General features: G+C 40.1%; 2 protein-coding genes across 4 annotated transcripts in view; one reads left to right on the forward strand and one right to left on the reverse strand.

The window, feature by feature from the left end:
• Positions 1-17,850, forward strand: part of LOC144211700 (uncharacterized) — a 99,345-nt gene that overhangs the window by 70,499 nt on the left and 10,996 nt on the right. For both annotated transcript variants that reach the window (XM_077739125.1, XM_077739133.1), the window contains exon 6: positions 877-988. In XM_077739125.1, coding sequence (XP_077595251.1) covers positions 877-988 — 112 coding nt within the window. The remainder of the gene's footprint in view (positions 1-876; positions 989-17,850) is intronic.
• Positions 7,120-17,850, reverse strand: part of LOC144211672 (filamin-C-like) — a 30,952-nt gene continuing 20,221 nt past the window's right edge. Inside the window, exons 25-46 of one of the 2 annotated variants that reach the window (XM_077739092.1) lie at positions 17,644-17,767; positions 17,108-17,264; positions 16,824-17,013; positions 16,407-16,430; positions 16,079-16,320; positions 15,673-15,772; positions 15,459-15,599; positions 14,518-14,646; positions 14,186-14,359; positions 13,946-14,110; positions 13,559-13,762; positions 13,323-13,475; positions 12,988-13,110; positions 12,547-12,795; positions 12,169-12,438; positions 11,918-12,055; positions 11,655-11,770; positions 9,946-10,078; positions 9,349-9,525; positions 9,035-9,253; positions 8,550-8,774; positions 7,120-7,726 (exon numbers count right to left, since the gene is read on the reverse strand). In XM_077739092.1, coding sequence (XP_077595218.1) covers positions 7,539-7,726; positions 8,550-8,774; positions 9,035-9,253; positions 9,349-9,525; positions 9,946-10,078; positions 11,655-11,770; positions 11,918-12,055; positions 12,169-12,438; positions 12,547-12,795; positions 12,988-13,110; positions 13,323-13,475; positions 13,559-13,762; positions 13,946-14,110; positions 14,186-14,359; positions 14,518-14,646; positions 15,459-15,599; positions 15,673-15,772; positions 16,079-16,320; positions 16,407-16,430; positions 16,824-17,013; positions 17,108-17,264; positions 17,644-17,767 — 3,641 coding nt within the window. In that variant the 3' untranslated portion in view covers positions 7,120-7,538. Of the gene's footprint in view, positions 7,727-8,549; positions 8,775-9,034; positions 9,254-9,348; positions 9,526-9,945; positions 10,079-11,654; positions 11,771-11,917; positions 12,056-12,168; positions 12,442-12,546; positions 12,796-12,987; positions 13,111-13,322; positions 13,476-13,558; positions 13,763-13,945; positions 14,111-14,185; positions 14,360-14,517; positions 14,647-15,458; positions 15,600-15,672; positions 15,773-16,078; positions 16,321-16,406; positions 16,431-16,823; positions 17,014-17,107; positions 17,265-17,643; positions 17,768-17,850 lie in introns of both variants that reach the window. The other variant, XM_077739084.1, reaches the window with a different exon arrangement.

A 17,850-nucleotide genomic window follows, 5' to 3' on the forward strand; every position in this document is an offset into this window, starting at 1 on the left:
TTGTGTTTTGACACTAACTAAAACACAATTTTGTTAAATACGATAAATAAATCACTCTACCATAATATTACTTTGCAAAATTAAGTGCTGTTGATTACTATATCAAGCATTCCAGTTTTGGATGTAGAAAATACTAGACTAGATTCATTCTATATTGGGTTAGGACAGATAACACATGCTACAGGTTTATAGTGCTTATAGTTTTTCCAATTGCTTTAAAAGTTCAATCATTTTCTTATCATCTAAAAAACATTTTTTACTTCTAACTGCATTTACAAAAGTTCCTAATTTTACTCTCACAACTTGCTATGTGTTGTTTAGACTATTGTACTGTGGTGCTTTCTGGTGTTCCCATAGCTACAATTAAAAGCCTGCAATTAGCTCCGAATGCTGCAGACCTCTGACGCGGACGATAAAATTAAAACAAATTAATTCCACCTCATACTGACCAACTTTCACTGGCTCCTGATTCAATTGCAGTTAGATTTTAAGGTCTGGGCTGATACTCATAAAATACTATTGGTCTTAGGACCTTGTTTTTTCACCTAATACCACTGAATGTTCCTTTCAGGAACCTTCATTCGCAACGAGTACATTTCTTGGCGAACCCGAAGTCAAAAGGTTCAGGCTCGAGCACTCTAGAACGCCTTACACTTGGAAATTAGAATGGTTACCTCTGTTTAAGTTTGGCTTTAGATCTTGCCTCTATAGATTCTGACAAAATCGTATGTAAGCCATACAGCCATTTCCCCTTGACCCATCTGAACCGTTATTCAGGGCTAAGTGCAATATCCAATGCTCCCGCTCTGACTTTGATGTTTCAACTGTAAAAAAAAATACTAAACAAATCTATTTTGTCCACACTCTACTTTTCAGAGCACAGCCATGATGCTTATTTATGGCTATTTGGAATTTTGTCCCCCCTCCATTGCTGGGAAAACGTAATGGAAGAGGAAGCAGCGCACGAAGCACTGGAACATCACTTCCGGTAAGGACACTGACTTTCTAGCTAATAGCGAAATGTGTTTTAAACTGTGTTTTGTTCTTATTTTGGTTTATTTTACAAAGAAAATGACAGCAGTTTGTGGCTTGGTCAAGTTAAATCTAGGGTCAATTTCAGTAGGGCCCCCCTTAGGTGACTTTGAGCCAAGTCCTGCCATACAGTCCAAATTTTTGGAGTGTAAAATCGGATGCTTTGTACTGGTTATCTAAAAATCCTTCCTCTGTTCTAAAGCAAGCCCCATTGGCAATCTGGGAAATGTGACTAGAGATTAAGAATGTTTATAAAGTTTAGCAAAAATACCAAATGAGTTTTTAAAAGTGGGTGTAAAGCACCTGAACACAGTTTTATGGACTGGTGAAAAGGTTTTGATCTGAAAAAATGGATTTAGCATATGAAGAATTTGGTTAGAAGAATGAGATTAAGTGTTTTAGCAATTGTTAAAAATTGGATTTTTGAAGTGTACTTTGAATGAGTGGATTAGAGTGATTTTTGAGTGTAGTTTATTTAATTTTGTTGTCCTTTTACTATGCAGAGGATGTGTTTGAGTGTATCAAAATAAGCATTTGTGTGTGTTCGTGTGCTCAAGTATCAGGGTTTAATTTGTATTTTTTAAATGTACTGTGTATAGTTGTGTTTAAATAAGTGTGGGCAGGGGTGTGTGGTGTACTTATTTGTGTAGGTGTTTTTAAGTATGGGTGCACATGAAAGGGTACCGGTGTTTAAGTGAGCTTGTGCGCCTGCAGTGAAAACTGCTGTGTCAACCTTTTAGTATACTACATTTGTTATGTCCCATCTGCTTTCCACTCATCCATCTTTCAAAAGGACCTGAAAGTTAGATGCACAACATTGAAAGGACCAGCATAGATTACAATGGTCAAACAAAAGATCATTGCATCTATATTAAGAGCAATGTGTACCCTTCATTTATTCGGAAGAATAAGTCCACCATCTATGTGCAATTAGTGGAAATCCATATTAGATTTATACCATAATTTCTTTTTTAGTGCAGTTCCAATGTGTCTTTTTTTAAAAACACATTAAGTGATGAAAGCATAGTATTCTCGAAGTCTTAGGTTGCATCTCTTCTCACTTCTTCTGTCAATAAGTGGGTTTTCGTATAATATCACGTTTGGGACACCAAAAATACATACTAAAATACATTTAAGCATACTTGCTTAAATGTGTTTATGTAAAGCCTCATATAAAACTGAAAAAGCCTAAACTTTGTATATTTCAATAGAAAAAATGTTTATCATAAGCGTAGTTTTCCAATAAAAACATAATTTAATAATAACATCGTCCATAAAGTCCCATTGACATTGTCACGGAAACTAATTTAAATGTCACGATAGTCATGAGCCTTAAAACAAATGCTGTTCTAACAAAACACAAAAACAAAACATAGACCATTCTTCACAGGCAACTGTATATTATATATTATTCATTCACCATTTTTTGAACACTGCATCACAGCAGTGTTCTTTTTTCTATGGAAAAAAAAATGTTGCCCTTCTTCTAACTTTCCCCAGAAAGTTAGAATCTTTTTGTGCTATCAAGAATTAAAGATTCAGTGTGGGGGAAGGTCATAAGGATACCTTGTCCTCCCCCTAATTGAAATGTCTATAGCTTGCAAGGTGTGTCCTATTGCGTTTTATCCATATAAAGTACTAGTAGGCTGAACCAACTCCATGTTTTAAGTATTCTCATACAAGCTACCGCTTTCCATTGGGACCTTCTTCCATCTATTATATTTGCATGTGTGTTGTTTTTCATCCCACAGCATGCAACAGTAACCAATTTTCCACCACTGTTTGCCAGATATTCTTTAATCAAAATTTGTAAGCAAGTGAGATGAACTACTTGGAGAGAAGGAGTCATTCACAACACTACTCTTATGAATATTTCATATTTGTTCTATATGAATAAAACAATATAATCGTGATTCGGCCACAGGCCAAGCAAGATACCTTTCAATCGGCCCCGTGTGTGTGTGAATGATGAGCTTTCGCCAACACCATGCGCTCATCCATTAAAGGATGCCAGACTGCGCTGTTGGCCTGTAAATGTTAGTGCATTCGTGGACATAAATGCAGAGGAAATCTAGTGTATTTGCTTGACTGTGCGCTGTATCAACTATGCATGAAGCAATTACAAAGAAGGCCTGGGGCTGCCATTGGCGTACAAATGGGTGAATTGCAACAAAAGTAGCCCCTTAACACACACACACACACACAAACACATAACACCCCTCTCATTTTTTCAACACGTCCATTCATTAATCTAGACAGGCAGCCATTTGCTTGTACAAATATTCGTTTAGCTGTTTGTTTTCTGGCTTACTCAGCCTTACATGGGAGGTTTTTTCTCCTTGGCTTCTCCTGGAGAGGTCAGCATCTTGTAAAACTCTCTTTAGGGATTTCCATTAGAACCTGAAGAGAGACGCCACACTAATAAATAAAGGTCAGAGTCGAGCACGTAGCAGGGGAAAGAGAGTAGCGAAATAATGGAAACTACAAAATCCAATTTTTGGAGAAATTGTATTGGGATGCTGAAAAGCTCACGCTAAATTGAAATGCTGTGGAATTAATGGGATTGTTGAGCTGAAGAATGTGAGACTTGGTATGGTTTGACTCACTCAAGTAATGTGGAAGGATGGAGAAAATACTATAGAAAAATAATCAAAAAATACCAAGTATTAACAATATTTTCCCAAATTACTTGGATGAATTTGGCAATATGAAATTGTTTTTCAAACAGTTTAAGAAATTTGAAAGATATAATTGTGGAAAATGATTCTTAATTATGAAATTTTAACTCAAATTCTTGCAATTTGTCGATTGCAATTAATATTACATGAATGGGATAAACACCAAGAAGGTTTTTTGTCTGCAAATGTTGTAGATACATTCAAAAAATCTTCAGATTTCTGAATTGATTCAATAATTTCAATGTTGGAATGGTTCATTGAGTTGTGGAATATGAAAGGAAATTTGCTTGACTTGTTGCTTGTGAAACGCGTAGTTGGATAATGGGCTAAAGATGGGATTCAAAACACCGACCTTTCTGTCTCTTAACGACCTCCTATACTAAGTACTAATGCTGATAAATTCATACACTCGTCTACAATGCCTTTTTATTTATGGTTTTGTGTATTTGGAGTTCCAGGAGTAGTCATGGAACAATTTTGTATCACAAGGAACAGTAAAGCCAGTTGGTTTGACTCCTTGGAGAGAAACAGAAATCAAGAGCGAAAAGTGAAAGCGAATAGAATACGAAAGGGCAGTTGTGGAAATTAACAAGGGATTAAAGAAAAAGGAGCAAGTAAGAGCATGTGTTAGTGTGCCCTATCTTTGACTGGCAACCAAATCAAGGTGAAACCTGCTTACTGCCTGTTTTTAGATGGGCTGGGCTCAATTGTGTCCTATGTGGGAATTAGTGAAATGGGGAACGAGTGACAAAAAAGTACCTACATTTATCTGGTGTCGATTATTTTACAATGTCACTTCACCAATTCCAAATCGGAATGCATTCACACATTCGACATGAACCACACCAAAATAAGAGCGTGAGAGAAAGAAAGCGAGAAAAAGGAAGTAAAGTGAGATGAAAGGGAGTTCGGATTAGACAGCAGTTGGCAGTTGTGTCTGTAGAAACATTTTAGGACATTTTTTTATCACTTAACACCATAATCGTGTGCATGTGCACGAGAGCAGTCGACTGAAATGTTTGAGCCTCATGCAGCCGACCCCCATCAGCCCCAACATGGAACCCCCGTGGTGTGCCGTTAATAACGCTCTAACCCATTGCAACAACATGCACTTACCAACATGTCATTGCTCACAGGATTCAACTGCATGCTGCATTAGCATGCTGGCATGGCATGTGGAGCAATCTACATTTTATTTTTGTTTGTACCCTTCCACATTTCAGAATGGTTGTTTTCAGAGCCATTCTTTCATCTGGATTCTTTTAATCCTATTCTTGCTCTAATCCACCTTTCTCCCTCTCTTCCTCCTACGCTGTTTTCCCCTTTCTTTGCCCCCCATATACATCCCCCTCTTCTCATCTCCCTCCCCCACTTACTGCATTCTTCCATAACGTTTTAATCCACTTGGCAATGACTCCTGGTAAAGATGTTGCTCTGGACAGACGCACAGGTGTCGGGCAAGGATAGACTGACGTGGGTGTGTTGCGCTTTGGACCCAACGTCATTTTGCCAGATGGCCTGAGAGCAGTTTGCTTGCCACTGCTCATCTTGCCTCTTAATGGCCCCCAGCGTCACGTCACAGTGGAAGAGGAGAAAATTAGCACCTAATTATAGGCTCCTCTCCTTTACTCTCGACGTGAAGAATGGTACTACGGTACAATTATTCATTCTTCAATCATCACTGGAAAATAGATTGCTGCTGTGCAATAATCGTCTGTCAATTTAAAAAGGAGTAAAAATCCAAATAATGAATGCATATTCACTGTATGAACTACAACATACAAACACCAAAAGCCCTTTTATTTTCATGAACTTTTTATCTTCTAACCCTTGAAGTCATTTTATAAAGTTTATGAGAAAGTGTTGGAAATGCCCAGGATGTCTTTTTGAAGCTATTTTACTTGGTAATTTTTGCTTGCTTCTAGACACAGCTGACTTATTTATTTTTATATGGCTGCCTAAATCATATTTGAACATTTCCATCAACTAATCCTTGTCAGGGTTACTTGTAGTTGGAGTCCATCCTAGCTGATGTTTGACGAAAGGCGGACAACATCTAGACATGTCACCAGTCAGTTTTAGACAGGCAACCATTTGCACCCTAAATCATACCGCCACCGAGTGGAAATTGATCCTGCAGTAAAGTCATGAAAAATCACCAATACACCATCAGTGACTTTTTTCTTAACTTTAAATGTTTTAAATCTAAATGGACAAACTATTTGACGGGTGCCCCGGTGAATGGGTGGTTAGTGTGTTGGCCACACAACTCTGACATCAGGGGTTCAACCCCAGGTTCGGACCTAATTGTCTGGAGTTTACATGTTCTCCACAGGCTTGGGTGGGTTTTTTCCAGGTACTCTGGTTTCCTCCCACATACTAAATACATGCATGGTAGGTTAGTTGATCAAACATAATTGCCTCTAGGTGTAAGTTTGAGCATGAATGATTGTCTATCTTCATATGCCTTGTGATTGGGTGGCCACCTATCTAGGGTGTCTTCCACCTGGGGTCCATAGTTTGCTGGGATATGCTCCAGCAGCTCTCGTGAACCCTAGTGAGGATAAGTTGTATGGCGGTGTTGCGTTGCTGACCTCCAGATACCCTAGTGAGCATTTGGAAGATTCCACACAGCAAGCAACAATACCAAATGCCTACCACGTTTTATTTTTGGGTCTACTTCAGTTTGTGGTCCTTCATCCCCCTGAAGGTGCAACAATGGAAACAACCTCCAGTGTCGTTGCACAGTAGACAGGATTAATTATGCACACAATAGAAGGTGACTCCTCTGTTTTCTTTACGCTATTTGGGTATGTAGTTCATCTTCATTGGGCAACAAAGATGATTTGGATCTGCAATGTTGATATGGAAGACAGTTTGACTATGCTGCCATCTTGTGATTGCGTTTAGACAAATAGGCTTCCATTATGAGAGCGCATAATACAGTAGTCACGCTGCCATATAGTTACGTTCTAATTTCCATACGAAAAGGGCTATCCAAAGCTTTTTGAAAGGGCTCAGACTCTCAAAGGAGAGCTTCCGTTATTAAGAGAGAATTGCCAGTCAGCAGACCACATGGGAAGGAATTACAGGAAAATGTGGCGGTAATTTATTGCACGGGCTCACAACACTATTGGACTGAGATGTATAAGTCAACACATTTGTAAAATCGACTACTACATTCAAAATTTCCCACTGGGTTTGGAATGTTTTCGAGAGAAATCCGATTAAGATTTAAGAAACTGGCCAAGGTTCGAATATGCCAGATAAGAAGATGGATTTGATGTGAATTTAATCAATAACTAGAGCAGAATAAGTAAGGAGAAAGCGTTCAGAGCTTGTTTTTAATCTGCAATCTCATCCTCACACTAAATCATAAACAATTTAAAAAGAAATAGACACTTTGGAGAAGTGTATCCATTAAATCTTTATTGGGTCTGCAAAAATAGGTTAATATAACAAAAAGGCAATCATTCAAAACATACAAAAACCAAAGTATGCCACATGTCAATGTTGCGGAGTACGTTGGCTATTAACATTCACATACAGTATAACACTTGCGCAAATTAGCAAAGAAAGAAAGAAAACTCACAATCATAAACCACACTGTAGCCTTGACTTGCTTATATTTCTTTGTAAAATCAGTGACTGAGATTGAACACACAATTTGGCACACACACACACACATTTTTCCCACTGAAGCCTCCTTAAGCTTTAGTGCAGTCAATTGTTATCAGTCCAAAGTGGAGTCCGTCGAAATGACAGTGGTGATGAGGGCATGGGGTTGGCTGATGGTGATATAGAAAATTGGCGAGGAGATCTTTGATTTTATGGTGCGGACACTTTGTAAGGGCTCCCGGGGACACTGTCGTCACCCCATTTGACGATGACTGTATAGCTACCCTTGTCCTTGATTGTGTAGGTGACGTTGTAGAGCTTGTTGCCCATGTGCTTCACGTATACCTCCTCACATGGAGCATGTGGTCCATGGACGCCCACCATAAGCATGTTGCTGCCTGTGGACAAAAACAGGGATGACTGATGGTCAATATTAAGATTGAATAAGATAAACTGATTTTTAAGGGTTTGTAATTCAATGATTTATTTTCTGATTACTCCTTTTTTTAGAATGGGCTCATTACCAATTGGGACATTATAATAATGAAATGTACTCCCATTTTTATCTGGGGAAAAATAGTTGTATTTTTTTATAGTTTTTAATTTGAAAAGTCCTTAACTAGTCTGGTGTGTAGCACACATCTCTCCAAAAATCAGTTAGGATAGGGTTCGGCTCATTCTCAAGAATTACAGTCACCACTTAAAATGGATGTCAAAATTGTCCTCATTAACTTTTTTCCTTATGCGGTGTCGTTTTTGCCAGACATTTTCTGCGTGTGATTTGAGTAATTTGGAAATGTTGGTTTATTTGTAAATTATTTATATTACAGGATGTTCAAAGTAGATCAGACATTCGTCAAGCTTGCTCACTTTTAAAGGAAGCGAGAGGTTGTTTACTCATGCTATTTGGAATCAACTCATGAGAAAACAAATGTACACGAATAGATGCCAACAAACTGAATGACTTGTTGTATGAACAAATTTTCCAAATTTATGTAATAGTAAATGAAAACCCTATGAGTTTTATCATCCCCTCCCTCAGTGTGCTACATTCATGGCCTCCACATGTACATCACGTAGAGAGCTTGCAATAAACTTCCATCTGGGGCAGACAGCTGTTTTCATAAAACACTCACACAGGAGCAAATCAGGCAATCTAAGCGACTCATCAAATGATGAATGCTAGATATGTGAGTGCAAAATCAGCCCATGCGACCTCACCTGCTTTGCCGCAGTCGACTGTGAAATTGTTTTTCTGGCCCACCATGGCCTTGGTCAAGCCCATTCCGCGGCAGACCACCTTGCTAGCGTCCGATGTCAACTTGGACGAAGCGGCCGTAGTGGATGAGCTAAAGCCTCCGCCTCCCACTTTGGACGATTTGGTGACCGTTTCCACTAGGACGGATGACGTCTCGTGGAGACTGTGGCCACCTGACAGTCTGGCGCCTGCGAGAAACAGAGATGGGTCATCAAATTTATTACAGGTCAATGCATCTGTATAGCAAAACAAATCATTTTACCACAAATTCTTGAAAATAACATTTTCAAATCGTTTTCTCTCTGTTCCTATAATTCATACAATTTTGTGGAACATCTCCCACTTTTCAGTCTTTCATTTTATTACAGCATTTGTCAGTTAAATAACCATAAAAAGACATCAACTTATTCTAAACTTTTTTCTGGGAATCATTAGGGTATCTATTTACCTATTACTTTAGCTTTGAAGGGGCTTCCCACAATGTGCTGTGGGCCACCATATTTGATGGTGATGAGATAACTGCCAGGAGCCATGGGAATATATGTAACTTTATATCCCTCGGGGCACTCGCAACAGTCCATCTTGACTTTGGAAGGCCCATCTATGTTCACCGACAGTGTCCCCGGCCCAGCATTGCATGTGTTGACGACAAACTCGGAGGGTACACCTTTATGGAGCAAGAAAAGATGCTCATGATTCACAGACGAAAGGACCTGCCAGCAGCACACTTGTAAACCAATCGATGGCAGCAATTGTATTCACCTGTATTTCCACCTAGCAGTCCAGGGCCATGCGCAGTAACCATGCCTGGATCTCCGATCTGTCCTGGGTCACCCACTCGCACATTGAAAGGGCTCCCGGGGATGTGGCAGCCATTGAATTTGACGTCTATGGAGTGAACACCGTTCTCCCGTGGAATGAAGCGCACGGCTGTCTTGTCTGAAAGTAGCAAAATGCATAACATCAAGAGGGTCTGAAATGGATAGTGGATTTATACACTAGGAAGACTCAAGATAGCAATGTAATGTATAAGAGCTCATAATTCACTTCTATGTCGAGTCTCTAGGTTGAGAGTCAATTATATTTTTATCTTTATGAATTGATATCAATTAAGTGCGAATTGAAGCTCCTCTTCACACTTAGTAGTAGACTCTTGTGTTTTATTTTAATAAGGGAGAATATCTTGCCAATAAATCAATTTCAGCTACTAGGTGATATGCAAAGTTCCAATTTACTTCAAGCATGTATTTATCATGTATAATTTTGGTTTGTGAATAGTACCCAGGCAAATCTTTAATTCAGTTATTCAAACATGCTGTGTGAATAAGACAAACTAGTGTTTTAAAGTCAGATACTTACCGCCATCCAACTCAGTGACGTAACACTCCTCAGAACACCCAGAGGGGGTGTGGACTTTGGCATCTACTACACCGCGAGTCCCATTGCGCTGCACCATAAACGACGCTTCTTGGTTTACCTTCAGATCCTTCTCCTAAAAAAAGATACGTAAAAGTGTTATCATAATATGTGTGTGGCCCTCCAAGGACGCAGAGTGTGTAATTCATTGTGGCTGGACCAGAATAGATGGAGCCTTTGGGCATGCGAGGCAGGAAAGGTCAGAGTTTATAGTGAGGCGTTTAGTGTTTTTGCCCTGCAGGCTAGTGACGGGCTGCAGCAGATATGAGAGATTGCCTGACATTTGAAGTCCTGCTCGCATATTGTACTTCCCGAGTTGCCTTTACTGACTGAAAATTCTCTGAAGTGGCATCCCCTGCCTCGAGTCTATGAAGCAAGTGGGATTTTAAATATGGCTGCCTTTAAAAAGTGGGAATGCATATAAAAAAGCCAGTGTGAAGAGAATATATAGATGTATATATTCCCTGATTTTGGTAGACTGCAGTTCTCTACACAGGGTTTGTGACTACTACTAGAAACTAGAAAATTATTGTGTTTGGTTTATTTAATTTCAGATCCTCTATTACAATTAAACACTGATTGATTAGTTAAGTATATGACCTGTCCTATTTTTTTCTTGCCTTAACTTAGAGAACCCTTGAGCAGTTTGGCCATTCTTAGCTTAGTCTTTGTTTTTGGGTGAAACATTTCAGGCATTGGAAAAAGACTTTCCCCTATAGCAGACAACACAATATGGTCTGTGGCTTAGACCATCTGCTACTGAATTGTTGTCTGCTACATCCCTTAAACGCTAAGGGAAATTGAAAAAATGTTTGTGGAAAAATAGATTTCTCCACATTTTCAATCGACGAGATCATACAAACACACTGACCAAAGGACTTGATTGCCATCAAACCTCAAATGGAAACGAATCCAACGTTTGATTAAAAAATACATATATATTTTATTCTGTCATGCAACCATTTTTGAAAAATTCTTGACTCATTGTGTTGTTTTATTCATTCATCTTCCATACCGCCCCTCATTGAAAGGGTTGCGGGGGTTGCTAGAGCCTAGCCTAGATGTCTTCTGGCGAAAGGCCAACTATACCCTAGACTGGTTGCCAGTCAGTCGGAGGGCACAATGAGAGACAAACAACCAATACCAGCAGGAATCGAGCCCGCGGTTGGTCGCACAAAAGTCAGGCTAGTGAACTTCTACACCACGAGGCGGCTTACGAATTTTGTTTCGAGCTGCAATTGGAACATCGTGTGGCCGTGTAAGATTTTCATCAGTTTATTATCCTTTCAAAATCTTATATTGCCCCATTCAGGTTGTGAAATTTTATCCGAAAGTCCAATATGAAACTTGGTGTGAGTAGTCAATGAAATGCTAAATAGGACCACCGTCCAAATAAAGTTGTGTTATTGTTGTCCTTGTAGCCATTGACGAGCTTAGAGTCCACACATAGCCCAGCATGAACTTTGCAAGGGACAGTTAATCCCAACCTTTATAGCCAGTTTCATAATATTCAGCCCATGTCTCGGCTTCAACAACACGTCAAGGGCAAAAAAAGTGTCTCCAAGCACTCATGCCGCTGTGACTGCTGAAATGTTTTGATTATTTTCGGCAACAAATTAAAATTCTCCATGTGGGTGCGTGTAAGTTCTCACCTGCAGGCTTGTGAACGTGAGCCTGCGGGCTTCATCTGACAGTGTCGCGATGGGAACGATGAATGGGCTGTCAGGGATGTGCTCGTTGTTGAACTTAATTGACACCTCGTAGTCACCTGAGGGAACAGATGGCTTATTAGTTTTCATCGCTACATAAACTGGAGAGAAAGAAAACAACTGAGAAATTGACGGACGAACTGGGACAGGATACGCTTGGATGAAAATGAAAATAAAGACAACTAAGCAACCTGCGAGTTATTTACCCGGTTCTTTAACAACGTAGGAGACGCCGCAGGAACCGTCTTTCCTGTCCTCAAAGGAGATCTCTGCTTTGCTCGGCCCCTCCACGGCAATGGACAGTCCCCCGGCACCGGCTTCTCTGGTCCAGATGCTAAATTCAGCTGGAGATAAAAATATATATTTAAAAAAAAAACAGCCGAATCCATGTGGCTCCTCATCGACTATTCTGGGTTCTTTTGGAGCCCAATTTTAACGGAATAGAAATTCAATTTACAAGGTGCTGAAGCTACGCCTCTCTCCAGACCAGGGCCTCCTGCACGGACCTTGTGCGGACCGCCCTCTCCCATGGGCCCCACAGTAAATTGGAAGGGGCTCCCAGGGACATGCTGGCCTCTGTATTTAACATTAACAGTGTGCGTTCCCATCTCATGGGGGATAAATCGCACACTGTAGGTGCTGTTTCCTCCATCCACGATGTCAGCGTCCACTGTCTTCCCTCCAGGGCTGGTGACCTGAGCCGTCATGGCTTGCGAGCCCGTCTCAGCTGCTGCGGTCGATTCATAAAGGGGAAACATAAATGCAGATGATTTGGCAACAGTGGATGACATAAATGCAGTGAAATATAGCATAGTGTCAAGTTTAACGAGCTCACATTCAGGTCTGGCCGTTATGCCAGCAAAGCTGCTGAGGCTCTCCCGGCCAAGGAAATCTCCAAAGACATCTCTGAATGGGCTTCCACCTCCGCCCACCTGGGTACTCTCCTCAACTCGGACCTCCCGCTTAGTCTCCCCGCCACGGGTTTTGCTGAACTCGGTCCGCTCAGTGCGTGTATAAGTATGGCTGCTACGGGTAAATGATCGGGTTAACCTTTCCTGGGCAGAAACCATCTGGAACCAGTTTCCTATAACAAAGGAGAAGGTTGTGAGAAACATCATTTGCTGCCCTCTTTCTTAGAATATCTGAAATATTCCCATTCTTCCCTTCATGCAACAATCTGTTGCGTTGTAATGATGTCAAGTTATGACCATAGTTAAACACTGACCCTGGCAAGAAGATGCCTATAGTTATTAGTGAACATTTCTTATGTATTGACCTGGAATCTTTAAGTTGAGTCCACAGGTGCTTCCCACTGAAGCAATTGAAGATGCCTGTCTCTTTCTGGTTATGCTCTCCTTCATTCTTCCTTCACCAGTCACCTTAACTGTGAATGGGCTTCCTAAAGGAGGCAGAAAGCAACAAACAATACGTTTTTTTTAAATCTCTCTTAATGCTCAAGAACATTTTTTAACTGATAAAGAGTTGCAAAAGACAAATTCTTTATTCTTTAATTTATTTTAGAAGTGAAATCAGTAATTCAAGCTTTAGCAAAATCATTTTATAGTTATTAATAGTGTGAGCATTTCTGCCTTTTCTGCATTAGCTTCTAACCTGGAATGTGCTTTTCAGCAAATTTGATGTTTACGGTGTAATTTCCAGGTTCTGTGGGACAATAGGTTACTCTGCAAGTGCCGTCCTCCATATCTTCACAGTTGATATCCACTTTGCTTGGTCCCTCAATAGAGAGTGCCAGCCCACCATAACCTAAAAGGAAAAGAAAATCAATTTGTTACTTTAGAAATGTCCCGCGTTTGTTAAGAGCCAGACGTAGTTTTTAAGGAACGTACCAGCATTGCGAGTGTCGACAAAGAATTCCGCCATCTCAAATGTGTGTGCCTCCACCAGACCTTTGCCAAAGGCTTTAACCCGACTGGCCTCACCGATCTCCGATTGTCCAACCATGATCTTGAAAGGGCTGTTGGCCACATGCACGCCGTTCTTTCTCACGCTCACTTCGTGTTCACCCACCTCCTTGGGGGTAAACGAGATACCTGAAAAAGGCAATAGGGAGTAAATTAAGATGTTACATACACAGCATGCAAACGATCAGGACAAATGAGCTTTTTTCTGCCTTAATAATTAGTGAGCACAGCCCCAATTGACAGAGTATGGCCTATTTTTTAAAGCCTGTTATTGCAGATGTGGTTGCTAGTTAAAATAGACTGTTTTCTCACCAAGGTGTCTGTTAGGCAACCTCTTGAGCAAGCAGGGTTCTTCGTTGCCCGAGGGCGCTCTAATGCTGGCACTGAGAGAGCTCAGGTCCGTTTCAGCTATCTTGAGCGATACATCAGCAGCAGTGCCCACGTTTAGCTGGGATGTTCTGGTAATTGTGTCATCCCCTTGGTGAGACAAAGGTGTTTTGTTCTTTAGTTAATTGACTTAAAGCTAAAGGGAAAAGAGAGCCATTTCCTCACCGGTGATCTTGGCAACAAAAGGACTGCCAGGAATGTGCTTGTTGTCAAACTTGACAATTATGTTGTAGTCTCCAGGCGCCGTGGGCAGGTAGGACACAGTGCAGGTGCCGTCTTTGTTGTCTTTGCAGGTGATCTCTGCCTTAGACGGGCCCTCCACTGCCAGGGACAGACCACCTGACACACAAAACCAAGTAGTTATGAATTTGTATTTTTAACACTCCTGTTGATTTGTCTGGCACAGTTTGGGGCTGTCTTTTATGGTTAGTGTTGATAGTTGTGGTATTAAGTGGTCGATCTGCCTTTATATTTGATTCTTATGTATTGTATTTTACCTTCTCCTGCATTCTTGGTGACCACAGTAAATGTGGCAGATTTGTTGACCATTCCATAACTTAGGCCTGGACCATAGGCTGACACTACTCCACTATTAACAGCATCAACAAAGAACTGCAGAGGGCTTCCTGTCATGAGAAAAATGATTGTGTTAACATTTGCATTTGTTAATTGGATTAATGAGAAATACCTTTATGAAATATTGTTTGCTGGCAGTAGCCATGTTAACAAAGGCATGAAATTGTTTGTTACAATTGATGCATGAACAATTAACACTACTGGTATGTCTTAATTAACGGCTCTTTTATCTCATGCTAATCCGTTTAAGTAAATCACGGATAAACCTGACCATAAGAATGCCAATTTATATTGGGTGAAGTGAAATTATTTCTATAACAAAATAACCAAATTAGGGCATCTTTTTGAAGGACATATTTACCGCCTCCATAATTTTCATCAATTCAAACCATACTAACAATTCAATTCTAAGTTGTTTATTCTATTTTTCAAAGACTCATGAATTAGTAAATACACCAAAGTAAATTTCTCAAATTTGAAAGATATTTTATATGTACCGTATTATGTCTACTCAAACTTAAATTTTGACACTTAAGTTCTCAATTGAAGAGATAATCAGTGTCTTCTATTTTGCACATTTTGACTGGATTAAACTATGCCAAATTCAAGATATGCAATTAATTTAATTCCATAGCATTTAAGGTCAGTGTCAATTGATTTAACATTTACACTATTATAAACAACACCCAACACAAATTGCTTTCTCAAGTTTAACTGTTAATTAGTAAACGTTAAAAACATAGATTAATACTTGCTCTCTTCTAAACCTACTGTTTGGAAGCAAAACCATTTTCAAAGTCAAAGAACCAAATAGTATCTTATAGAACTGCATTGTAATGTAGTATGAGGTACATTTCTGGACCTGGGATGTGGTTGCCGTCATATTTGATGTCCATCTCATGCAGGCCCTTCTCGGTTGGTTGATACTTGATAGTGATAGTGCCATCTTTGTTATCTGTGATATGCGGCCTGGCCGTCTTGCCTGAAGGCATCCGGACCTCGCCTAAGAGTGACAGAGAATTAGTTTAGAATGTTACTTTGAGTGTATTAGGGTTTCCTATTTTTGCGCATGGTACCTGATATTTCTCCTTGCTGTGGTGTGAAAGGCACAAGGAAGTTGACGGGTCTGAAGAGAGGATCCACTGTGTCGCGGGGAGCAACTGGTTCATTTGAGGCCTTTAGGAACACAAGAAATATGATTTTCCCAAAGAAAATGCGAAAAAATACAAAAGGAAGAAGAAGACAAGCGATGATAAATTATTTTAAAACATTTTTCTCTGTGTCCTGTAACGATTTAATTGTTAGTGTAAAGCACTCAAGGCCATTGCATTTTTTTCTTTGTATCTTTGCAGAAATAAAATTAAAAGAAAGCAATTTAAATACCAATGTGGTTTCACAAAGGTAGACAAAATTTAAACAAGGACTACACACATTTATTGTAATTCTTAGTCAAGAGGGGTAATTCACATTTGGTATACCTACCACCACATGAAAGGGGCTTTCGGGTATATTCTGTCCTCCAAATCGAATGGTGATCACGTATTTGCCAGGTTCAGGAGCAGTGTAATAAATGTCAAAGGTCCCGTCGCGATTCTCCACCACATCCATGTCTAGCTCCATCCCTTGCGGTGTCAACACCTTGCATGTCACCTTGCCCTTGCCAGCAGCTTTGGCGTCCACCGTGATTACAGTATCCTCAGAGGTCTGCAGCTTTTGAAGGCCCGCTATTCAGCAGAGAGGGATGGGTTGGAGACATTATTTTTTAACGATTTTGTTGCAATTCCATAGATTAAGATTAAAGATTACTTACAGACACCGTGTCCTCCTATGGACACTGCAAAAGAAAAGATAAGTGTACATAAATCACTCAAACAATATCATCATTTATCTTTTGATTTTTTTTTTTTTTTTATCTTACATTGATTGTTAGAGCAGGCACGGGCAACTGAATTCAAAGTTGTGTGCCTCTTGTGTAGTACCACACACGAGTAGTTTGGAGCAACATAATTTAGAATGGTGAATGTTCTGTTTGCTTTTGTTGTTGTGCTGTGTACGTCAAGGCGGCAGTTGTTTGAGGTCAGACAAAAGTGAGCGCTACTTTTCATTGTTGCAAAGGGCTACAAGTTTGACATACCAAGGATTTTCAATGTGCAAGGGTCTGGGATTCATATTCCATTATCATTAACTTTTCTCAAATGGCATTGTAACGAGGAATTAATGGATTTACCTGTGAGGAGACACTTGCTGGCATCTCCAGTGGGATTTGACTGAATCCGGTAGGGGGAGTATGGAATCTCATCACCTCCATATTTGATGGTGATAGTGTATGGGCCGATAGAGTCAGGTACGTAGGACACAGTGTAGGTGCCATCTCTGTTGTCTTGGATGCTTGCATTTTTTGGCTTGCCCTCGGGGTCCTGTCAATGGAACATATCGGGTTATATGGGGAAGTTGAAGAAATTGAGCTGTATAGTATATTTGACATCGCATTACTCCATCAGGTTGACTGACCAGAATTTGCACTGTGAGCAGCCCCTCGCCAGCCTCACGGGCATCAATGGTGAACTCTACAGGAAGGCTAGCTGATACGCCTTTGCTGTCCAGACCTGGCCCACTGGCTCGCACCTTACTGGCATCATGCCCAGGCTGAGACATTACTTTGAATGGGCTGTGATAGTACAGATAAGATAAATCAATCCAGTCCTGCTTGATAATAAAAGACTCACTATTTGAAAGTTTAACAATTAGGCTGCCATTGTTTCACATATAATCAAGGAAATGTTTTTTAGGGGATTTTACAAAGGAAACCAAATACTTTCACTCAATTTTTAGCATATAATACCAAGTTCTCAATGCCGTACTCATTACATAACAATGATGTTTCACCAAGTTTTGGCTATGCCTTTGGCTTCTGAAATTTGCTATAGTTAGCTGGGATAGGCTCAAGTAACTTTCTGAGAATAAGCCTTTCGGGAAAAAAGTGAATTAATTTTAAAATAAATTGTTATTTACGATTAAGTCATATACACCATGACATGGCCATGTACCTATGTGGGACTTCCTGCTCTGCATACTTGACTGCCACAGTGTACGGTCCATCTTGAGCTGGGGTGTAATGAACTGTGTGGGTTCCATCACCGTTGTTTTTAACCCCCACTGGTTCCATGGTACCTTCATATACGTAAGTGTTACATGGTGCATGTACTCTACAGACCAAATTAGAATTAAACAACACATCAAAAAAATGCCTAACT

This window comes from Stigmatopora nigra, chromosome 2 (assembly GCF_051989575.1).
Source record: "Stigmatopora nigra isolate UIUO_SnigA chromosome 2, RoL_Snig_1.1, whole genome shotgun sequence".
In the NCBI taxonomy this organism is placed as follows: Eukaryota; Metazoa; Chordata; class Actinopteri; order Syngnathiformes; family Syngnathidae; genus Stigmatopora; species Stigmatopora nigra.